This window comes from Cetorhinus maximus, chromosome 9 (genome assembly GCF_964194155.1).
Source record: "Cetorhinus maximus chromosome 9, sCetMax3.hap1.1, whole genome shotgun sequence".
Classification (NCBI taxonomy): domain Eukaryota; kingdom Metazoa; phylum Chordata; class Chondrichthyes; order Lamniformes; family Cetorhinidae; genus Cetorhinus; species Cetorhinus maximus.
In genome coordinates this window covers 104054523-104076981 of record NC_135887.1, presented here as the reverse complement: position 1 = coordinate 104076981, position 22459 = coordinate 104054523, and the positions used below count along the sequence as shown (strand labels likewise).

General features: G+C 41.3%; 1 protein-coding gene across 2 annotated transcripts in view; it reads left to right on the top strand.

Annotated features, from left to right (window-relative positions):
• The window catches only part of psma1 (proteasome 20S subunit alpha 1), a 237704-nt gene that overhangs the window by 203374 nt on the left and 11871 nt on the right, over positions 1–22459 (top strand). The window contains exons 1-3 of one of the 2 annotated variants that reach the window (XM_078549240.1): positions 10824–11194; positions 19016–19060; positions 21356–21457. In XM_078549240.1, the coding sequence (XP_078405366.1) occupies positions 11192–11194; positions 19016–19060; positions 21356–21457 (150 nt within the window). In that variant the 5' untranslated portion in view covers positions 10824–11191. Of the gene's footprint in view, positions 1–10823; positions 11195–19014; positions 19061–21355; positions 21458–22459 lie in introns of those variants that run through there. The other variant, XM_078549241.1, reaches the window with a different exon arrangement.

Here is a 22459-nt window from a genome sequence, read left to right as displayed (position 1 = left end):
GTTCTAGTGAATCTGTCCAGAAAGTCCCACAATTGTAGACACAGTACTTTACTATCTTTGTTTCCACTATAATGAAACATATAAAATATTCATTTTACAAATATAACAAGCCTTTCAAATCCTGGTCAATTTTAGATTACAACTAGAGAACAAGTGGTACATGTCCTTCAAGTATCCTTAAATACAAGTTATTGAACTATGAAACTTTGTGTTTTAGAAATTGGCACCAACCTTTTATGTATCTCAATGAAATAACTAATTTACTATTTGTATTTTTCCATTTTGAGGAATGTGTCAGTAATCTTCAAAGTAATTTTGCACAGTCACAAGGAGTTTGGTATCGATTTTTCGAGGAACTAAAGGAAAACTACAAAAGATTATTGTTCAAAGTGTGCAGAAGGTAGTCACGGAATTGTCATCCATCCTCCGTACTACACATTCAATGGGCAGAATCGTCCGTGCCCGCTGGCGTCAGGCATGCTTGGCAGTGTGAGCGGACAATGTGCTGAGAAGGCCAAAAATCGATTTCACGCCGTTGTAAAACCAGGTTGTGATTGTCTGCTCAGCCTGACGATGGCAGGCCACATTTCCTGCCATCAGGCGTTGGGAATCTCATTGTAATACATCTGCATATCATTATAAGGCTAGCCCACCAGACTCATCCCCCGACGCTGGATTGTCCGCCCATATCGGCGTGATTGCATGCTGACATGTTTCACAACTGCACATAAAAGATGTGCACCTGGCGAGCTGCACTTCACTCAGGACTTTGAGGTTTGTTTGCCTTTCTTGCTTTAGGCAGGACTCGCAGTCATTAGCACCACAGCACTTTTAGTGGAGGCTCATGGGCAGGTCTCTACCCACTGCACCAGCCATAACGCAGGGGTGGCTTTGTATGGCTGCAGGGCTAGGGTTTGCTTGGGGAAGGGGGAGAAGTGACCTCAGGCAAGGAAAGGGATTGCTGCGTGAGGGCTGTACTGAGGAAGGGGGGCATCCTGGGGTTTGTGTGGGGGCACAAGTTGATCTGTGCAAGTGGCCTCAAGTTGGTGAGGGCTGAGGAGGCAGTCTCCAGAGCAGATGAGGCCAGTTGGAGAAGTGAAGGTGTGCGAAAAAGTGAGTGGTGATGTCCCTTGAGCTGGCAGTGAGTGAGATGCCAGTGAATGTGTAATGGGTTTGAGTGTGTGATGGTTGCCTTACTGTGGCAGCACAGATGAAATCAATCATCCTTTATCTGCATTGGATGGCCAGCCCTTTCTGTGCAGAATTGGCACTGATCACCACTGCCATCGCCTACGGAACTGGAGTGGTAATGTTGCTGCCCCTCCTGCGGCCAGAGCCGGGGTAGAGGGCATCACGGCAGACCTCCACACCATCCAAAAGGCGCTCAAGGGATGCATCACTAAACTTGGCCTCTGCGGTCTTCTTGCCTTTCTGGAATATCTTATTTGCAGCAGTCCTGGGCTGGAAGCACTGACAGGCATGCACATGGCTGTACTTTAAATGTGGGCCCGGCATGATGAAGTGGTGGGGTGACAGCGTGGCGGATGAATCGGAGCCTGCCGTCGAAACAGTGTGTTTACCAGGAATGCATAACTAATGCAGCAGATTTGGGATGATGCAACGTGAGAAGCCGCCTTTGCAGCCGATGGGTAAAATGTCATCTTACCCGCCCACTACCACACTTTGGGCAGAATCGTCCCAGATTCGCAGTGTGTGTTAACTCAAAAATGAGCATGCATTTGTTCCACATTTTCAACTTCAACTGGACTTTTATTTCAAGGGCTTCCGAAAAACAGAATTAGTTTATGAAGTAAGTCATGTTGGAGTGAATGATTTGAAAACAAGGAGGTAAATTTTGAAATCCATATGTTAAGATGTAGGGAAGCTTCGAGATGATGGGATGGTGAGACAGACAAGAATGTTGGATGCAGTTTGTTTGATAAGTTGTGGACAATTGATGGGGAAATGCCAGAATGACCTTGGAGAAGTTAAGCTTTTATGTAATAAAGGTGTAGACTAAATATTCAAATGATGTAACTCAAATGTACTACATGATCTCAAATGGGATATTTAAAACTTTCGAAAGAAACAATACAAGTAGATTTCCTCTAAATATTATAACTAACATATTAAATGTGTACTGAAATAAAAACAGAAGGCGCTGGAAAAACCCAGCAGGTCTGGCAGCATCTGTGGAGGGAGAAAAAAAGAGTTAACATTTTCAAGTCCAATATGCCTTCTTCAGAACTGAACAGAGGTAGAAATGTAATGGGTTTTATGCTGTTGAAAAAGAGAGGATGGGGTCAGGTGGAACAAAAGGGAAGGTCATGGATAGTTTAGAAGGTTGGGAGATTAAATACCAAAGATGTCATGGCACAAAAGGCAAAGGGAGTGGTAATGGTAATAGTAAAGAAACAAAGCATTGGTCCAAAGTAGGTGTTAATAGCAGAATAGAGCATGGCTCTGTCTGAAAGCAAAAACATAGAAATAAGATACAAACTGGCACTTGGGGGAAACAAGATCAAAATGGAGGACAGAGTCCATGGTCTGAATTTGTTGAACTCAATGCTGAGTCCAGAATCCAAGTGCCTAATTGGAAGATGAGGTGATGTTCTTGCAGCTTACTTTGGGTTTCACTGGAACACTGCAGTAGGCCTAGGACAGAAATGTGAGCTTGAGAACAAGATGGTGAATTGTAATAGCAAGCGACCGAAAGTTCGGGGTCATGTTTGCGAACTGAGTGGAGGTGGGTTTTTATTTCAGATTTCCGTTTTTATTTCAGATCTCCAGCATCCACTGTATTTTCCTTTTATTATAATGTGTACCGATTTGGTTTCATGTCTTTTATAATAAATTAACATGCTCCACAATGTGACATTCTTTCCTACTTGAAATACCACAGGTATTAACAATAAATCTAAAAACTTGGATGAAAGGAAATCTTTAGTAAGTTTCGTTTTAAATCCTTTAAACCTCAAAAATATAGTACATATACCCGGAAGAATTGTTACTCCTCATTAACAGGTTTCAAACTCATGCGTGTTATCACTGTAAAATGAAAGTGCGTTTTTTGTAAAATTATACACAGCTAGAAAATTATGTATTTATTACATGTCTGCACAACATTAATTGCTGGAGCATTTTTGCTCTTAAGCAATTACTTCGACTAACCAAATGTTAACAAAGTTAAACAAAGGTCATGAACTTAAGAAGAATGCAATATGTACGGTACAGTCTAGTAATCATTTGAGAAAATTGTGTTAGAATTTTATGATGAAACGAATCTCCGGTATTCAATTGTAACACATTTTTACATTTCTAATATTTACGCTAAACTCCACTGAACTGATGCCACTGACGTCAACGAAGGCAACATCACAGAAATATTAACTTGATACATAGACAACTTTTTTGAAATATATTATGTCAAATACATTATGCTTTAGTTTGAAAGCTTATTTCCATTTTTAAAAATTGGGGCGGTGGGACCAGGAGTTGAGGGGGGCGGGGGGTGGACTCAAAAGTTAAAATATAGACAAATTGTCCACTCTCGGTTAGCTACGTTGTAATACAAGCGCAGCACCAGTGTTTTGAACCGTCTGGCGCCACCATGAGGGCCACAAAGCTGCTCATTAAGAAATTGATCCGAAAACGAAACCAAGATTTGTTTAATATCACTTTATTAAAATATTTTGACCAGTGGATTTTCTCGCGCTATTTTTACCTTATGGAGTTTTTCTCCAAGTTTAACGGAACAGGGATTTTTTTTGTCGATTTTTTGTTTGCTTGCTTCAACAAACCAGAATAATATACTTTACGAATTGCCACTACAAGGGACCATGGCATACTGTTTATTTGTATTTTGCCCAAACTTGCTGGATCTTGAGTGAACATCTGAATATTTAGGTCAGCGAAGAAGTGCAATTCATTCGTTCCCATGTTGATGGATGGCTTGCAAAGAGATCATGTGATGTTTCTCCTTGTTGCCAAAATAAGGACATGCGAAATTAAGTTTGCTGACTTTGAAGACTGAAATAAGGAACATTTGGTACTGCTGTGCCGATCTTTACTTATTTTGAGCACATTTTTACCCAAGACGTCTGTTGTTAATTACTGTTAGTAAATTGTTATGTTTTTAATTCTGTCCAAATTTCTACTACTGTCCTCAGAAGACTGTCACACAAGCTTGTTCAAGGCCACTGCCTTTATTTGCTGAACAGCGCGTTGTTCAACATTCTACGACCTTTCTGAGTTCTGACGAAAGGTCGCCGACTTGAACTGTTCTCGTTTTTTCTCTCTCCATATATGCTGCCTGACCTGTTGAGTATTTCCAGCATTGTTTCTTTTTATTGCTAAATATTTCCTTTCATTCAGAATTTTCTTACACTTTTTTAGATTTCCTTTGCGAGCTATGCATTTCCTGCTTTCACTATTTCTTCTTATAAATCTTACATTAAAAACGATGAGTACTCCCAACATTCTACCGACACTGTGCCTGGAGCAAGTCCAGTGGAGCTGAACCAGCATCATGTGACAGTCGCACCAGGAAGTTGCAATAATGTGTGGTCTGGAGAATTTTTTGGAAGCTTTCACTAGATCCACCATTTCTCTACCTTCATTGTTATTAAAAAATAACCGCCTAGAAAATTCAATCCTCCATTGACCCCACAGAAATGTGTGGTAGGTTTGTGATAATGAGGCATACAAAAGTATTTAGCCTTTTTGCAAACTGCAAACGTGTGCATTTAAAATCAAAATAGTAGGCTAATTTTAATATCAACAAGCATAACCTCACATTTTATCTATGCCTCTCTATTGCCTTTCGCCTGTCTCCTCCCTCCCTTACTCTTCACCGTTTCCCTCCCTACCTCTGCTCACATACTTCCTTTTCCATTGCCCGCCAAGCCAAACTTCGCTCAAGATTTCCGACTGCTTTAGCCCAGAACTCACATCTGTCACTAGTTTCTCTCTGATATCCTTCATAGCCTATGAGCTCATCTTGTTATTAAGACCCACCTTCTGCTTTCTCAACATTATTGCCACTAAACTGCAAACCATCCAACTACATTTCCTGGCCTCCATGCAGGCTGATATTTCCTCTCTTCAGATCCTGCTTTGCTCCCTTCCAAAACTGCTGTCATTACCCCCACCTGTCTATTCAAACTGCCACCCCATCTCCAAAGTCCTTGAACTTGTTTTTCCAAATCTATGCCTATCGTTCCTATAATTTTATGTTTGTGCCTCTCCAATCAGATTTCCACTATTGCCACAATTTTTAAATGGCTCTAAACAAATTAACTAATGACATCCTACGTGACTATGACCTTTATGTACTATCCTTCCTTTTCCTTCTCGACACATCTGTAGCCTTTGATACATTTGACAACACCACCCTCCTCCAACACCTCTCCTCTGTTGTCCAGCTGAATAGGATTGTCCTTGCCTGGTTCTACTCTATTCAGGCGTAGCCGCAGAATGTGCTCCAATGGCTTCTCTTCCCAACCCTTGCACCATTACTTCTGGAGTCCCCCAAGTATCAACCCTTGGTCCCCTCCAACTTATCATCCACATACTGCCACTCAATGACATCGTTCAAAAACACATCATATTCCACATATACACTGGTAACACCCAACTCTGTCTTACAATTATCTCTCTTGAACCCCTCCACTGTCTCTGTTGCCAGGCTGCTTGTCTGATACCCAGTCCAGGGATGAGCCAAAATCTCCTCTAAGTAAACACTGGTAAGCTTGAAGATATTTATCTTTGGTCCTGGCAACAAACACCACTCCCTAGCTACCAATTAAATTGACTCCCTGGCCACTGTTTTAGGCTGAACCAGGCTGTTTGCAAACTTAGTACTCTTTTTGACCCCAAGCAGAATTTCCAACTCCATATTGTCTCCATCATCAAGACTGCCTACTGTAACTCCCACCACATCCACCATCTCAATCCCAGTCTCAGCCCACCTTCTGAAACTCACATCTATGCTTTTGTTCCCACCACACTCATCTATTCCAATGCTTTCCTGGTAGGCTTCCCATCTACAACCCTCAGTAAACTTAAACTCATCTAAAACTCTGCTGCCCATATACTTGCATCAAATACCATTCACCTGTCACTTCTGCATTGGCTCTTGGTCCACCAAGCTTTGAAATTAAAATTCTCACACTTTTGTTCAAATCCATCCATGACTTCACCCCTTCCTTCCCTTGTAACTTCTTCCAACCTACAACCCTCCAAGAACTGTGATCCTCCAATTCTGACCCCTTGCACATACTCCCTTCCTTTACCCCACCAATTAAGGTCACGTATTCAGCCATCTGGGCCCCGAAGCTTTGGAATTCCTTCCCTAAACATCTCTGAATTTCTGCTTCTTTGAGATGTTTCTTAAAACCCAGCTCTTTCACCATGCTTTTGATATCCTGTTCTTTTGGTCCGATGTCAGTTTTTATCTGATTACACTCCTGTACAATGTTAAAGGCGCTGTATAGATGCAAATTGTTGTTGTGTATTTTTGCTGGGAGACTGCAGCAATTTTTTTTAAATTGCACTTTCAATGCCATTGATTTTTGCAGCACAGTTCCTAAGCCTGTGCAGACTTTTGCTCAAATTTCTTTATTCTTCTCTTTCATCCTGTTTCAGGGCTATTATGAGAAAAGAAGGACTTGCATTTATACTGTGCCTTTTGTGACTAGAGGACATGCCAAAGTGCTTTAAAACAATACTTTTGAAGTATAGCCACTATTGTAAATTAAGAAACATGCAACCAAAATGTGTACAGCAAAATCCCAAAAACAGCAACGTGATAATGACCAAATCTTCTGTTATTTTGGCAAAGTTGGTTGAGGGAGAAATGTTGGCTAGGACATCAGCTCCTCTGAAATAGTGCCACTAGTTCTTTTGTGTTCATCTTACAGGGTACAGGGAGCCTTGGTTTAAAGTCTCATCCAAAAGGTGGCACTTCCGATGATGCAGCACTCCCTCTGTACTACATTGGAGTGTCAGCCTAAGTTTACATACTCACATCTCTGGATCGGTACTTGAACCCACAACCTTTTAAGGTACAGGGTTATTAATTCTATGCAGACTCTGCCTCAGATTTTTTGTTTATTGTGTTGTTGATATTCTTACTATTAATTATTTTCTTTCTTAGAAACCTGTATTTCCTCCAAAATAATGTTGATTTTGTTTTGAGGGATGTGGTTGAGTGCAATGATTTAGCTTTTTCATCCCTACAATTCCAATTGTGAACCACAGTTTCAAACATGATGTGTGTATTTTAAGCTACAGAATTACTTAAAATTTTTGATTTTTTTGTTATTGGGTTCCTTATATATTTGGTTCCTGTTTTGAATTGTCCTTTTTCTTTTACCTATGGTATTAAATGTTTATATTCAGATTTAACACAGCATCTTATCAGATGTCTCAGGTTTGTTGATGATTACTCATACTTGTTATTCATTTAATTATGGACGGACACCAATGTCTTCAACTTGCACAGGCTTGCACAAAGATTACTGAACAGCTACTGAGTGAACTCTTGTTCGCGGATGATTACGCTCTTATAGCACATACTCCTGAGGATGTTCAGCTGCTTGTTGATCACTTTGCCCTATCCTCAGAACACCTTGGCCTGACAATAAGTCTGAAGGAGACAGAGATCTTATATCAACCCACCCCAGCCACAATCAACAACACACTCCTCCATTCAGTACAGATGTTTTGCTAAGGTGGGAGTATCCTCTCCAGTACTACTACACTGGCTGACAAAATTAAGCATTGCCTGGCAAAAGCAAGCTCAGTGTTTGGCCGGCTCACTCGCAGACTTTGGAAAGAGCATGCAGTTTGACTCAGACAAAGATCAAAGTCTTTCCACCTAATTGAAGTCCCTCTTCACTGGTATAATTCTGGTAAATCTCTTCTACACCCTCCATAAAGCCTTGACTTCCTTTCAAAAATATGGTACCCGGAATTGGAAACCATGCTAAAGTTGAGGCCTAGCCAATGTTTCATAAAGCTTTAATGTAACATCCTTTCTTTTGCACTCTCTGGCTCTATTCATAAAACCAATGATTCTGTTGTATGTTGTATGTTCAGTAGGTCTCACAAAGAGGTTCAGAGTCTTGTATGGTTGAACACTAAGTGTTTATTGGTAACACATAATTGTAATAATGTCCTTTAGGGAAGGAAATCTGTCATCCTTATCTGGTCTGGCCTACATATGACTCCAGACACACAGCAATGTGGTTGACTCTTAAATGCCCTCTGAACAAGGACAATTAGGGATGGGCAATAAATGCTGGCCTAGCCAGCGACGCCCACATCCCATGAATGAATAAAACAATATATATACAGGTATAGCCCAAGCTATGAGCTAACTCCATGCTTGCTTCTTCACAGGTCTCTGTCCAGTCCACAACTGACCCTAGTCTCAGGTCATGCGTCTCTTTACATCACACTGTGGGGCAGTACTCTTTCCCAGTCACACATTAACCCTTGTTATGCCAGATACCCTTATACTACAGATTCTGTAAGCTTTAGTAACAACCTTTTCAACTTATCCTGCCACATTCAAAGATTTATGTTAGTACATTCCAGGTTTCTGTGTTCCTGCATTCCTTTTAAAGTAAAGAACATAGTATCCTAGGCTTTGTTAATAGGGGCATAGGAGGTTTATGCATGAAGGCAGGGAGCATAGCTGAGGTATTAAATAAATACTTTGCATCTCTCTTTACCAAGGAAGAAAATGCTGCATGGTGACAAATGAGGTAATTCAAACATTTGAAGGGTTTAAAATGGATAAAGAGGAGATCTTGGATAAAATTGATAAGGCACCAGGACTGGATTGAATGCATCCTAGGATATTGAGCGAAGTGAGGGTGGAAATTGCATAGGCACTGGCCATTAATTTCCAGTCTTTCTTAGACTCAAGGCTGGTGCCAGAAGACTGGAGAATTGCACATATTATACCCTTGACATGCCAGTCAGTCTAACCTTGGTGTGGGGAAGTTTCTAGAAATGATAATTCGGGACAAAATTAGTAGTGACTTGGGCAAATACGGGTTAATTAAGGAAAGCCAGCACAGATTTGTTAAGGACAAATCATGTTTATCTAACTTGCTGGAGTTTGTTGATTAGGTAACAGAAAGGGTTGATGAGGGTAATGTTGTTGATGTGGTGTACACAGACTTCCAAAAGGCATCTGATAAAGTGCTGCAAAACAAACTTGTGAGTAAAGTTAGAACTCATAGAATAAAAGCGACAGTAGCAACACGGATACAAAATTGGCTAAGTGACAGGAAACAGAGAGTAGTAGTTGATGGATGTTTTTTGGACTGGAGGAAGATTTAAAGTGGAGCTCCCCAGTTGTTGGTGTTAGGACCCCTGCTTTTCCTGACATATATTAGCGATCTAGACCTTGGTGCAAAGGGCACAATTTCAAAATTTGCAGATGATACAAAACTTGGAAGTCTTGTGAACTGTGGGGAGGATAGTGTAGAACTTCAAAAGGACATAGACAGCTGGATGGAATAGGTAGACAAGTGACAGATGAAATTTAATGCAGAGAAGAGTGAAATGATTCATCTTGCTTTGAAGAACATTGAAGGACAATATAAAATAAAGGGTACAACTCTAAAGAGGGTGCAGGAGCAGAGGGACCTGGGTTTATACGTGCATAAGTCTTGAAGGTGACAGGACAAGTTGAGAGAGCATTTAATAAAGCATACAGCATCTTAAGCTTTATTAATAGGGGCATAGAGTACAAAAGCAAGGAAGTTATATTAACCTTGCATAGAACACTGGTTTGGCCTCAGCTGGAGAATTGTGCCCATTCCCTTGCCAAATTATTTTAAATCCTTCCCAAAGCATGCAATTAACCATCCTCCAAGGACATTGATTCCAGTTCTGTTGAGGTTCAGCCCATCCAACTTGAACGAGTCCACCTTGCCCTACAGTTGGTCCCAATGCCCCAGGAATTTGCAGTCCTCACTCCTGTGCCATTTCTCCCAGCCAGAAATTAATCTATCTTGTCCTACTGCTCTGATATCCACTAGCATGTGGCACTGGCAGTAAACAAAGATTACTGCTTATGAGGTCCTCCCAAGCTCCTGGAACTCTGCCTGCAGAAACTTAACTCTTTCCCTTCCCATACCATTAGTTCCGACATGGACCATGTTTTCTGGCTATTCCCCTTCCCTACCCTCAAAATGTTCTGCACCCTCTCAGTGGTGGCCTTTACCCTGACACCAGGGAGGGAGACAGCATACAATGCAGGATTCACATGGGCAGTTACTGAAATGCCAGTCTATCCTACTGAGTATCAAACCCCTTGTGGCCAATCCAATTTGACACTTTGCTGTGATCCTGTGCAGTCATTTGCCCCATGATGCTGTGGTTGTGCTTTGGACTGTCGTCACCTGAGGTGTCCTCACCTTTACCAATACTCCCAGAGGATTCCTGCTGCTTCCTGTCCTGTAAGACGTACATCCACTTACAGTCTTCCGGAACTGTTCCAAGCTGCGGCTAGGCCAGCTCCTGGGACGTGCAATCAGGGAAGTTCTTAGCTCCCTGAAAGCCGTACCATGATTCCAGGCGCTCTGCAAGTTCAGGAGCGCGGTGCTTGTGTTTGAGCACTGGAGGCACATCCAGCACATCTTATCCAAGATACGTGAAGCGTCCTTAAGTTCCCACGCAGCACAGCAGTTCCAGGCACTGGGTCTCAGCTATCCCATAATTTTAATTAAACGTCTATCTACTTAAGTTATAGATATTTTAGCTCAACGTCCCCTTCTATTTATTATCAACTATTTATGAGCTTTACATTTAATGCAGTTCATATCTCTTTAATACTGGTATGACTTAATTTTGATTTTCTCCCCTTAGATCTAATTAATTATTCTAATTTATATATTTACTGTTGCCTTTTGGTTTAAGGTACTTGACTTATCCTTCCCCCCTCTGCACCGAATTCCCACTCGCAACAAATTCTCTTTGCCACTCCGTTCAGCAAACCATCCTCTGGGTTCGGTCCAAATCTTGCTGCGTGTCACTTCTAAAATGGTGACGTCTACTCCGCTCGATGATTCGATAGTCTTTGTTTTTCCCCTGGCTGGCGCCCAGGGGTGATCCATCGATCCGAGGCATTATCGATCACTTTGCTGGAAGGGAACGGCGCGCAAGCAGGAAAATGGTAGGGTGCCGCCAGTGTGTTGGTCCCAAGTTGCTGGCAAAGGCAGTTCACGCTCATGGCGCTGTTAGTAATTCATGGTGCGGTTCGGCCGGCTGGTGTTTTTTTCTTGCGCTTGTTTTTCCACCTCGGGGCCGCAGCTTTTGTGCCGAGTCATATTGCTGGAAACGGAGCTGAGGCGCTGCGTCAGGCCTCCCGGGCCGGCCTCGCCTCATTGCTGCTTTCTGACCGCTGAGGGTGAGCGGCCGCTTACTCCACACCGGGGACAAGGGATGGCAAGGGGCCACCTTGGCTTTTGATAATCGGCAGTCGTGTTTGGAAGCTGTCGGCCTCTGGGGCCTCGGCGTTGGTTAACATGCGGCCCTGGACATGGATAATGCCCAGTGTGTTTTACTCAATTTATAATTTAAACAGTTAGTGCGATTTCCATTTATTTATAATGATTTATTGTGTGTGTGCAAATAATATCTCAACACAGGTTTTCTGACAAACTGGGTGAATATTCTACAGTTTTTTGGATCAAGGAATTGGATGTAAATTCGATTTGGAGAAGCCGAGAATTATCGGGGGTAGGGAGAGTGGGGGGCAGTTGTTGATACTTGAAGGAATGCTCGGAGATGTGGTTACGGCATTGTTCATTTGCCCTTAATTTGAGAGCACTTGTTCTGTTTCAGTGGATTGGCACATTAGATTCTTTTCGGACAATATATCGTAGAAGTTGCAGTTACACAGTGCTTCATTACATCCTCGCTGCTTGACAGCTAATGAATTACTTTTGAAGTATAACGACTGTTGTTTGTGAAATGATGTGGTTATTTGTGCCTCAGTGAGATAAATGGCAATGCAAAATACTGCAACTGCTGGAAATCTGAAACCAAAACAGAAAGTGCTGGAAATACTCGTGTTGCGAAGCATTTATGGAAGGAGAAATGTTTTTGCCAAAATTATACTTTATTCATAAAATTAATCGAGGTACATAACAGTTCAAATTTGACATTACATAAAGCCCAAAGCGGATCAGCTTCTTTCCATACCTTACTTATCATGGTTTCCAGCCCCTCAGTGTGCTGTGATGGGCCTTTCCCCGGAGAGAGAAAGATTTAAAGTTTCATCAGAAATGGGAAAAGTCAGAGAAGTAACAGATTTTAAGCAGGAAAAGGGGATGGAGGATGGGGGAACAAACTGAAGGGAAAAGGCGTGATGGCAGGAGAGGTTAAAGTCGTGGTTCTCCGCCTGGGGTCCGAAGAGACTTTCCAGGAGGTCTGTGAAATAATGTGCAAATGTAAGGCCGGAACAGAGCTGTCCCATCTAGGAGGAGAGCACTGAGTGCAGCATGACAATAAACATCTGTTTTCTTCCAAAAAAAAAGCACTTTTTTTTACAAAAAGTATTACATAGTGTTTTAATTTAGATGGCAAGTCCTTGATTGCGAATCCATTTGATAAAGTATCCTTCAATCAAAAATGTTTGAGAACAATTGGATTAAATGACAAAAGGGATGATGGTAACGGGACAAGTAAAGAAACAAAAGATGTGTATAGAGCTTCAAACTCTTTCGAGTTATCAACAGTCACAGATCGCAACTCTTTCGAGTACAATCACAGTTCTTGGTTTTTCCGGGAGTGGGACATGAACCCACAACCCTCTGATTCAAAGGCGAGGGTGCTATGAACTGAGCCACAGCTGACACCTCAAGATGTGTATAGAGAAGGTACAAATGAGAACAGCAAGATAATTACCAACAGCTGCCACCACAAAAAAAGAGGGGTAGAGGTTATGTAAAATGGTTGAACCCAGTGCGAAGTCTCGAAGGCTGTAAAATGCCTGATCAACTGGCCAGGTGTCGTTGTTCGAGCTTATTTGAGCTTCATTGGAACAGCTTAGGAGATCAAGGTTAAAGTGGAACTGAGGTGCAGAATTAAAACGACGTGACCAGAAACTCAGGATCACACACCAACTGAATGGGGATGTTCCACAAACCACCAGTCATCCAGTTTGCATTTGGTCTCTAATATAAAGGAGGCCACATTGTGAGCAATGAATACAGTACATTAAATTGAAAGAATTCCTAGTAAATCTCTGTTTCATCTGGAAGGACTGTTTGGGGCCCTGGATGGTGGGAAAAGAGAAGGTAAAGGGGGGAAGGTGTTGCATTTTCTTCACTTTCATCAGAAGAGGTGGTGGTGCTGGGCATGATGAGGATTTAGGAGGGAATGGCCCTTTTGTAATGTTGACAGGGGAGGGGAGGAAGGAAATATCTGTTTCATAGTGGCGTCCTGGAGTTGATATAAATGGTGGGGGATGATCTGTTGAATCCGGTGGGTTGGAAGCTTAGGACAAGGAAAATATTATCATGGTTCTGGGAAGGAGTGGGAGCATAAATGCGAGAAGTGGAATAGACACGGTCAAGGACCCAGTCAACTAGAGTGGAGCAAAATACATGGTTGAGGACAAAGGACAAAATAGCGGAAGTGTTGGTGAGAAAGGTGGCATCGCCGGACCAGTTCCGACGGACACTGAGAAACTAGGAGAATGGAATAGAGTCCTTGTAGGAAGAAGAGTGGGAGGAAGTGTAGTCAAGTTAATTGTGAGAGCTCGTGGACTTATGGTGGATGTTGGTTGATGTGCTGTCCCCAGAAAAGGAGACTGAGAAGTTGAGGAAGAGATGGGTCAGAAGATGGATCATGTGAAGGCGAAGAAAAAGTAGAAGCTGGAAGCAAAGTTGACAATTTTCCAGTTCAGAGTGAGAGCAACTGGCAGGTTTAACTATTTTTGGTAGGTGCTGGTTCAGTGGCAGAAATTGGTCAGGACATGTAGAGAATACTCCTTTCAATTGAAATTGTACCAAAGGATTTGTCCAGACAACAACATTTTGTATTTATATGGTATCATGTTCCAAGGTGTTTCAGAAGAGCGTTATGAAACAAAATTTGGAACCATAAGGAGGTAATGAGATCATCTAAAGCTCTGCTGTTGATATCCTTACTTGCCCCAGGTCCTGTTCAGTTCAAGACTGCCTGACATACATTGGTCCCCCCGTTAAGCAAAACCTCAATTTTTAAAATTTGCATCCTTGTTTTCAAATCCCTCCGTGGTCATGCCTCTCCCTATCCCTGTAATCTCTGGACCCTACAATTCTCCGAGATATCTGCACTCATCTAATTTCAGCATCTTGAACATCCTTGATGTTAACCGCTCCACCATTGGTTGCTGTGCCATCAAATGCCTAGGCGCTAAGCTCTGGAATTCCCCTAAGACACTCTACCTCTCCTTTCTCCTATAAGACCCTTCTTAAAACATACCTCTTTGATCAAGCTTTTGGCCATCTGCCTTAATATTGCTTTATGCGGCTCAGCGTCACATGTTCCTTTATTATGTTCCTGTGAAGCATTTTTGGAACTCCTGTTATGTTGAAGGTGCTAAAAAAAAAACTTTATTTCAAAATTACAATTCTGACAATGAAATTTTAAATAAGTAACAAATAGGATGGTGAAACCTAATTATATTGTGCTGTGGAATGACATGGCTTACTTTCACAACTCATTGGGGATAGTGCGTTGTAATATCAAGCCCCACTGCTCCCTGAGCCGTGACAAATGTGAAAAGGTTTGATTAAACCACCAGATTGCCCCAATTCTACCTAACTTTAACTTAGGTTAACAGAATGCAAGCACCAGGTTTGTAAACTTAATAAGTAAATAACTTTTTTGAACAAACTGTTGTTAACCAGTGGCAAAAGAAAGAAATATGAACTGCTAATATCTCGCACTGTAACTTAAACTCTACCTCCTTCTTAAATCCCTATACGCACACACATACAAGACACACAAAACATGGACTTTAAGGATGGGATCTAACAGTTCAATAGCACCAATTCCGGAGTATAGGATTCGTTGGGTTGATTTTGATTGATGTCTTCCAAATTCCCTTCAGTTCTTGTTGATGTCACGAGGTGGTCTTCCAGCACTTTCGGTATTTGGTTCACTGGTTGAGCACTTGCCTTTCAATGTCTCTAACAGTGATTTTCCCATTTGGCTTTTGACAGGGGTTTTCAAAGAGAGAGAAAGCGCAGGTTACAGAGATATGAGGAGAAAAACCAGCTAGCTATTATTGTGGAATTACTGGAATCTTCCACACACAAGAGAAAGAGGTTTTAGGTCTTTTTCCTTTCAGGCTCAGAACTATTCAGCTGCACTCCTCTCACGCAAAACCTGGTCACCTAGTCAGGAGCCAGTTAAAACATTGCCAGGCAGGTCCCTTGGTCTAGGACTCCTTTCCAGCACCATCCTGTCTTTCATGGCACATTCTGTTCCAGGATTGCAACATTGTATCTCATCTCATCCTGTTCCAGTGGACACTTCTTTCAACCTGCAGCCATTGTAATTTTAATTCCCAGTCCAACAAAAAATAAAAAGATATGTTCTTTACAACAGTCCAACAAATAATAAGATATGTTCCTTACATTATGAATTCTGGTTCTCAGTTTTGTTGCTGTGCAATAATGGCAAATGAAGACAAGATTCTCCCTCAGCAGGGATTGTTGCTTTGGAGCACTCTTGTACATCTCTTTGAGACTGGATTTGGAAGAGATGCAGAAGACATTTTGTGCCTTTCATAAGGTATCGTGCGTGGTGACCAGAAACAAGAATGGAATATGCCACCTTACTTTCTCTCTCACCACCCCCCCGCCCCTCCCGAACCCTGAAAGAGAGAAAAGACAAATACTCGAGTATTTTAAAACAAAAATATTTCTAAATGCTATAAATATGAAAAATTTTTACTTTCTGATATAGTTTAATAAAAATAAACTTTGCACCCAAGATTCCTCTTTATTTTCCTCTTCTCATGTCTTTGCATTGTTCCACCACTCCACCCCCACCAAATTCCTGAGCTATCATGAGGAAATCATGGCCTCTGGTTTTCCATACAATATGATCTTTTTGTTGAAGTCAGGCAGTAAGTTTGGCCAGGTTTTAGAGCCATCGAGTATCATGGCTGACATTGCTGTCCACACAAGTGCACTTTGTAGATGGTTTAAAAATGAACAGGAATGTTTGTTGATTTAATAACTTCTCCATGTTTTAAAGACATATTGGTAAGATTTGTGCTTTTACATTATGTACTGTAAGTATGGGATCAAATAAAATCTGTAAATACCTGCAAGTATTTTGATTCTTTAGATATGTGAGATTTGTAAAGGTTTTAGCAGTGATGCTCATGTGTAACATTCCACCTGACTTGGTTCATTAGTGGCTGCCAAATCTTCTCCAAATGGTGAATCTTTGATCTGTCATGTGGATCCATTTAATTTCCTCCAAAGTCAACCTGTACTACTCTTGCTTGCCTCCTATGTATAGGTGGGTTTCCCAGCATTCAGTGTTGGCTTTGGTGTCAAATGACCCAAAGAGGAACCAAAATAATTTGAGAGAAAATGCCACTTTTTAAATCGTGAAACTATTGACTTTTCTGCCCAAAAAATATCCAGCTTATGCAAGGTTGCTTAGTTGATATTTTGGTTTAAATTTCTTGAAAAACATAGTCTAAATGTGACATTCAGAGTGCAAGGCATTTAGTCTTTGTTCTGTATCTACACATTCTAACTTTAGCTCAGAGTAGTAGATGGATTTGCAGGATGATTAACAGTCTGACTGGCTGTAATGCGAACCCTCCTTCCATGGCCATTATCATCTTCATACCAAACATAGGTAGCATTATTGTGGAAATAAACTCCTGCACTAGAGACTGGCACTATACCCTCCATGATAAATTATTTTTCCTCCTTTAGTTGAGATGACTGACTTGAATGCCAGTGTATGTTTGTCAGAGACAGTTTCTCATATGAAAATTTATATTTTTATTGAACACATTTTATCCAATGCTTTCAGAAATTTGAATATGCTGGAAGAAACATTGACGTGAATAACTTTGGATTTGAGCATGTGCTAAGGCTCATATTAATTCTTACCCAACTCATTCTTCTCCCTGTACTCTAATTGAGTAACTGCACTCCTAAGACTTAATGGCCCAAATTTAGTGGTTGGAGGTGAAGGAATGGTGTTCGCCGCTTGTTGCCTGCAGACCCTTTGCAGGCTTTTGTGCAGCAGTTTGGGCTTCCTTGATCATTTCCAGCTCAACACCCTCTGTAAGGGATCTTTAACATGTATGAACTGGACAAGCAACATCAGGTTTCTTTAATCAATTGGATTGAAGAATCCTCACTGAGACATGCAGTCTAAACCAGGAAATAAAAATTAGAATATTTAATTCATTGCAAAATCATGTACGGAAAGTGAAAGAAAGTTGGGATTGAGAGACATGTGACAGAAATAAAAAATAACAAAGTATTTGTATTAAACCCTCAATAATTAAGTTCTGTTTTCAGTGCTAGAGAGGTTATTTGCCAATCATTAAGACTTGTCACACTATTAAAATTTCACTTATACCTGAATCCACTGGCTCCAAATTTTTCTGGCACGTTTACGGGATAACTGGTGGGTAAGTACAGCAGCCTCATGCCCTTGCGTGAATTTTAGTGCTGAGTCTCTTGGCAAGGTACCGGTGGAAGCTTGTGGAAGAGCAGGGCAAACCAGACAAAAACTTCCAAACTTCTGTGTTTAACCACATATGCAGTCTCCAGAAGTTGCTGACCACTTGACCCCAAATTACTGGTGAGCGTTGTTGGCCTCACTGATCCTAATGTGAAATCTGGGTCAGTGTTTTACCCCAACAAGAGTTGCTAATATTTTACATCACAGGTCTGAATTATTTATGTAGGTAGATGTGTTTTATGCTGCTGTGGTGTTGGCGCAGGTGATTTTTTTGGAAAGTAGGTGTAGTCATGTAATGTAATTTGGAGTTTGAACCCAAACTGACTGAAGCAAAGTGGAGTAAAATAATCCATTGGACCTTAGTCTGCTTTGCTCAGGAGTCTGGTTAGGTCCTAGTTTTGCATGTACGTTACAGCTAAAATGAAACCCTTTAGCACTGCTGCTGCGGATTGGTGTTAATCCAGTCATAGTCTGGATTGCTTTGTATTCTGTCGGGCAAGTAAAATGAGCCATTCTCTTTTAAGAACATTAGTGTTCAGATTACATAGTTATTCTTGGAAACTGTATTTTCATACATATTAATATTTTATAATATTATTACTGAGCTAAAGAGAACCCATGAGAACAAAGTAATAAGGCCAGGAGTAGACATTCCACCCCTCAAGCCTGCTCCTCAATTCCATATGACCATGGCTGATTTTCTACCTCAGTTCCTCTTAGCCCCTGCTCCCCATATCCCTTGATTCCCTGAGAGATTAGAAAATATTGATCTCCATCTTGAATATACTCAATGATAGAGCACTACAACCCTCTGGGGTAAACAGTTCCAAATATTCACCACTTATTGTGAAAAAAATTCTCCTCATCTCCGTCCTAAATAATTGACCCCTTATCCTGTGATTGTGTCCCATTGTTCCATATTCCCCAGCTGAGAAACAACTTCAGTGTCTACCCTGTGAGGCCCCTTCAGAATATCATATGTATCAATGAGATCACTACTTGTTCTTCTAAACCACAGAAAATAAGGTTTGAACTGGGCCAGTTGTTCTGTCCCTGCCTGGTGCATATTGAAGCTTGGTACTGGGATTATTAGTTGATCATTGTGAAATGTAGAAAATAAATGTGTTTCAGCATCTTGCAAGAATGCTGGTGCATATCTGCAATATGATACTTTACTTTGTTGTGCTCTGTAATAACTTGATCATCGTGTTCTTTTGAAGATCTATATTTGTGTTCATTAAATGTATATAAATTTGATATTTGTTTCTTCATGCAGTTCCGTAATCAATATGACAATGATGTCACAGTTTGGAGCCCGCAGGTAAGAAAAGTTTCCCTTTGTTTTACATTCTATTTCATTGAAGATTTGCAAGAAATTCAGATTGTGTTGTAACCGTAGATGCAATTGACTTCAATTTATTCATAGGCATTCATTATTTTGTACTTTGAAGGGTAATTCTTTAATTTCACTTTTGGTTCTTCAGCATGATGCTAATGGTGCTATACAACTGATGCTTGATGGCATCATCACTGAACAGCAATTGTAGCATAATTAGCAAGGTTATATAATTAAATATGGTTGATAATTGGCATTGCATTTAAGGCAAGAAATTTTTTTATTGAACTGTAATTTTAAATAATGAATTGGTGATTATGATGCAGTAGAAATATTATGGTGTTTGTTGAATTTTTTAATGCCATGTAAATAGTTACACTGAGCCTACAACACAAAAATAGGCCATTTGGCTCAACTGGTCTGTTCCACCATTTATGCTCCTCACATGCCACCTTCCTTTCTTCATTTAACCCAGTAAGCATAATTTGTATTCCTTTCTTGTGCTTATCTAGCTTTCCCTTAAATGCATCTACACAATTTACCTCAGCTGCACCTCATGGTAGCACATTGTGACCACTGTTTGAGTAAAAATGTTTCTCCTCAATTCATTGTTGTGTTTATTAGTGACGAACTTACTCCTATGATCTCTAATTTTGAACTCCTCATGAGTGAAAACATTTTTTCTATGTTCAGCCAATGTGAGGTGTTAAACTTAGGAAGTCATAAAACTTATCATTGTGAACTGAACAAACTGCTGGTACAATGATTTGCATTATATATAGCCCCTTTAGGTAAATGTCCCAAATGGTTTTACAACGCAGCAAAAATTGACACTCAGCCAATAAATGTTAGGATGGGGACTCAAAGCTTGGTTGAAGAGGTAGATTTTCAGAAGGAGAGACAGGATAAAGGTTCCACAATTTAAGATTTGGATGACTGAAGGGACAAACACCAGTAATGGATCAAAGAGAGTGGGGAGTACAAAAAGGCCAGAGTTGGAAGAATGCAGAGTTCTTGAAGGGTTGTAGGCAATGTACCCTATAATTCTTTTTGATTGCGCAGCAATTTGTTCACAGCTGCACGCAGTAACTTAAAGGGGTCAACTTATGCATGGCCTGCATGGGAACTTTTGGCTTGCTGTGCAGCATAGCTTAGAAGAAACACTTCTACGGGGTTAGAGGATATTGGAGAGGTGAAGACACGCAAGCACTGGAACACGGGTGTGAGAATTGAAACATGGGTAGATGGGAGCCAATGTAATGCACTGAGCAAAGGTGATGGATGGATGGAACTTAGTATGGATTGATATATAAGCAGCAGAACAGCTCAGGCAAGTTTTTAGAGAATGGAAGATGTGAGGCTGGCCAAGAGAGGATTGGAATAGTTTTATTTAAAGTAACAAAAGCATTGAGAGGGTTTGCGCAGCAGATGGGCCGAGGTACGGCCGGCAATGGGTGATGTTATGGAGACGGAAGTGAGCAGTTTTTGTGATCTAAAGGTCATTGGTGTTTCCAGCTCAGTTCGGGATCAAATAGGATACCGAGGTTGTCAACAGTTTGGTTCAGCCTGCTACATTGGATGTGCAGAGCTTATGGCATGGGCTGAAAGTTCTGTCTTCCCAATGTTTAATGTGAGAAGTGTGGTACATCCAAGAATGGATGTCAGGCATGCAGTGTGACAACACAGAAGCTGGGGAGGGGTTGAGGCAGATGGTGAGGGAGAGCTGGGTCTCCTGAGCTGGCGATCTGTATTTAGATATCACCTTTAGTGTAAAGATGAGAAATAAGAGTGAACCAAGGATAAATCCTTGATGGACTCAAGGTCACTATGCAAGGGCAGGAAGAAAACCATTGTGTGGCTACGACAGGAAGGTTAATACTGGAACCATGCAAGGGCACTCCCAGTCAGTTGGACAACAGTGGAGAAGTGCCGGAGGAGGATGGTATGGCTGATTTTATCAAATGCTGCAGAGTGGTTGAGAGGTGTAAAGAAGGATAGCGCACTAAGTTACAGCACCAGAGAATGTCATTTGTAACTTCACTTGAAAGCCAATTATGCTGTGATGGGGCAGAGACCAGACTGGCAAATATCAAACACGGAGTTCCAGGAAATGCGCAGGGGTTTGCAAGGTAACAACTCGTTTCTGGTAACATACTTTATAATTTTAGCTTGAAATGTTCCAAATTAAAATGATTTAATTCCTTAGTTGGGAGGGAAGTTGTTTTGAAATAATGTGTACACTCGTTACCTTAATTTTCAAAAATTATTTTGTTCTTACAGGGACGTATACATCAGATTGAATATGCTATGGAGGCAGTGAAACAGGGTTCAGCCACTGTAGGGCTCAAGTCAAAGACCCATGCCGTTTTGGTAGCTTTAAAGGTAAAAATGTGGATAATACAGAAGTATTAAATAATAGTACCTTTCTGCAAGCGTGAAGGTGTAGACAACAACTTGTACTGTCCAGCCAATTTACTCCCTGTAAACACTGTACCTTTGATAGGAAGCTGTATTGGTGCCAAACCTCAGAAATGAGAAAACACTATTTGTATGTAAGATCGTGGTGAATTTTTGATTGCCACATGAATAAGAACTAACTAAAATAGAAAAGTGAGAACATTTGTTAACCTTAGAAGGATTGTTGAAATACATAATATTCACAACAGCAGAAACAGACCAGTCGGCCCAATTGGCCTATGCTGATGTTTATGATCTGTACAAGCCTCCTCTTACCTTACTTCACCTCAGCCTAACGACACCATATCATGTACTATGTCATATATTAAGGGTTCAACACATCACAGAATCTCACAGTGCAGAAGAGGCCCTTTGGCCCATCGAGTCTGCACTGCCATGTGAGAAACACCTGACCTACCTACCTAATCCCATTTACCAGCACTTGGCCCATAGCCTTGAATGTTATGACGTGCCAAGTGCTCATCCAGGTACTTTTTAAAGGATGTGAGGCAACCCACCTCCGCCACCCTCCCAGGCAGTGCATTCCAGACCGTCACCACCCTCTGGGTAAAAAAGTTTTTCCTCACATCCCCCCTAAACCTCCTGCCCCTCACCTTGAACTTATGCCCCCTTGTGACTAACCCTTCATAGGAACAGCTGCCCCCTATCCACCCTGTCCATGCCCCTCATAATCTTGTACACCTCGATCAGGTCACCCCTCAGTCTTCTCTGCTCCAATGAAAACAGCCCAAGTCTATCCAACCTCTCTTCATAACTTAAATGTTTCATCCCAGGCAACATCCTGTTGAATCTCCTCTGCACCCCCTCCAGTGCAATCACATCCTTCCTATAATGTGGCGACCAGAACTGCACACAGTACTCCAGCTGTGGCCACTGGCCACTTCCAGTCACTAAAGCATCCTTCTG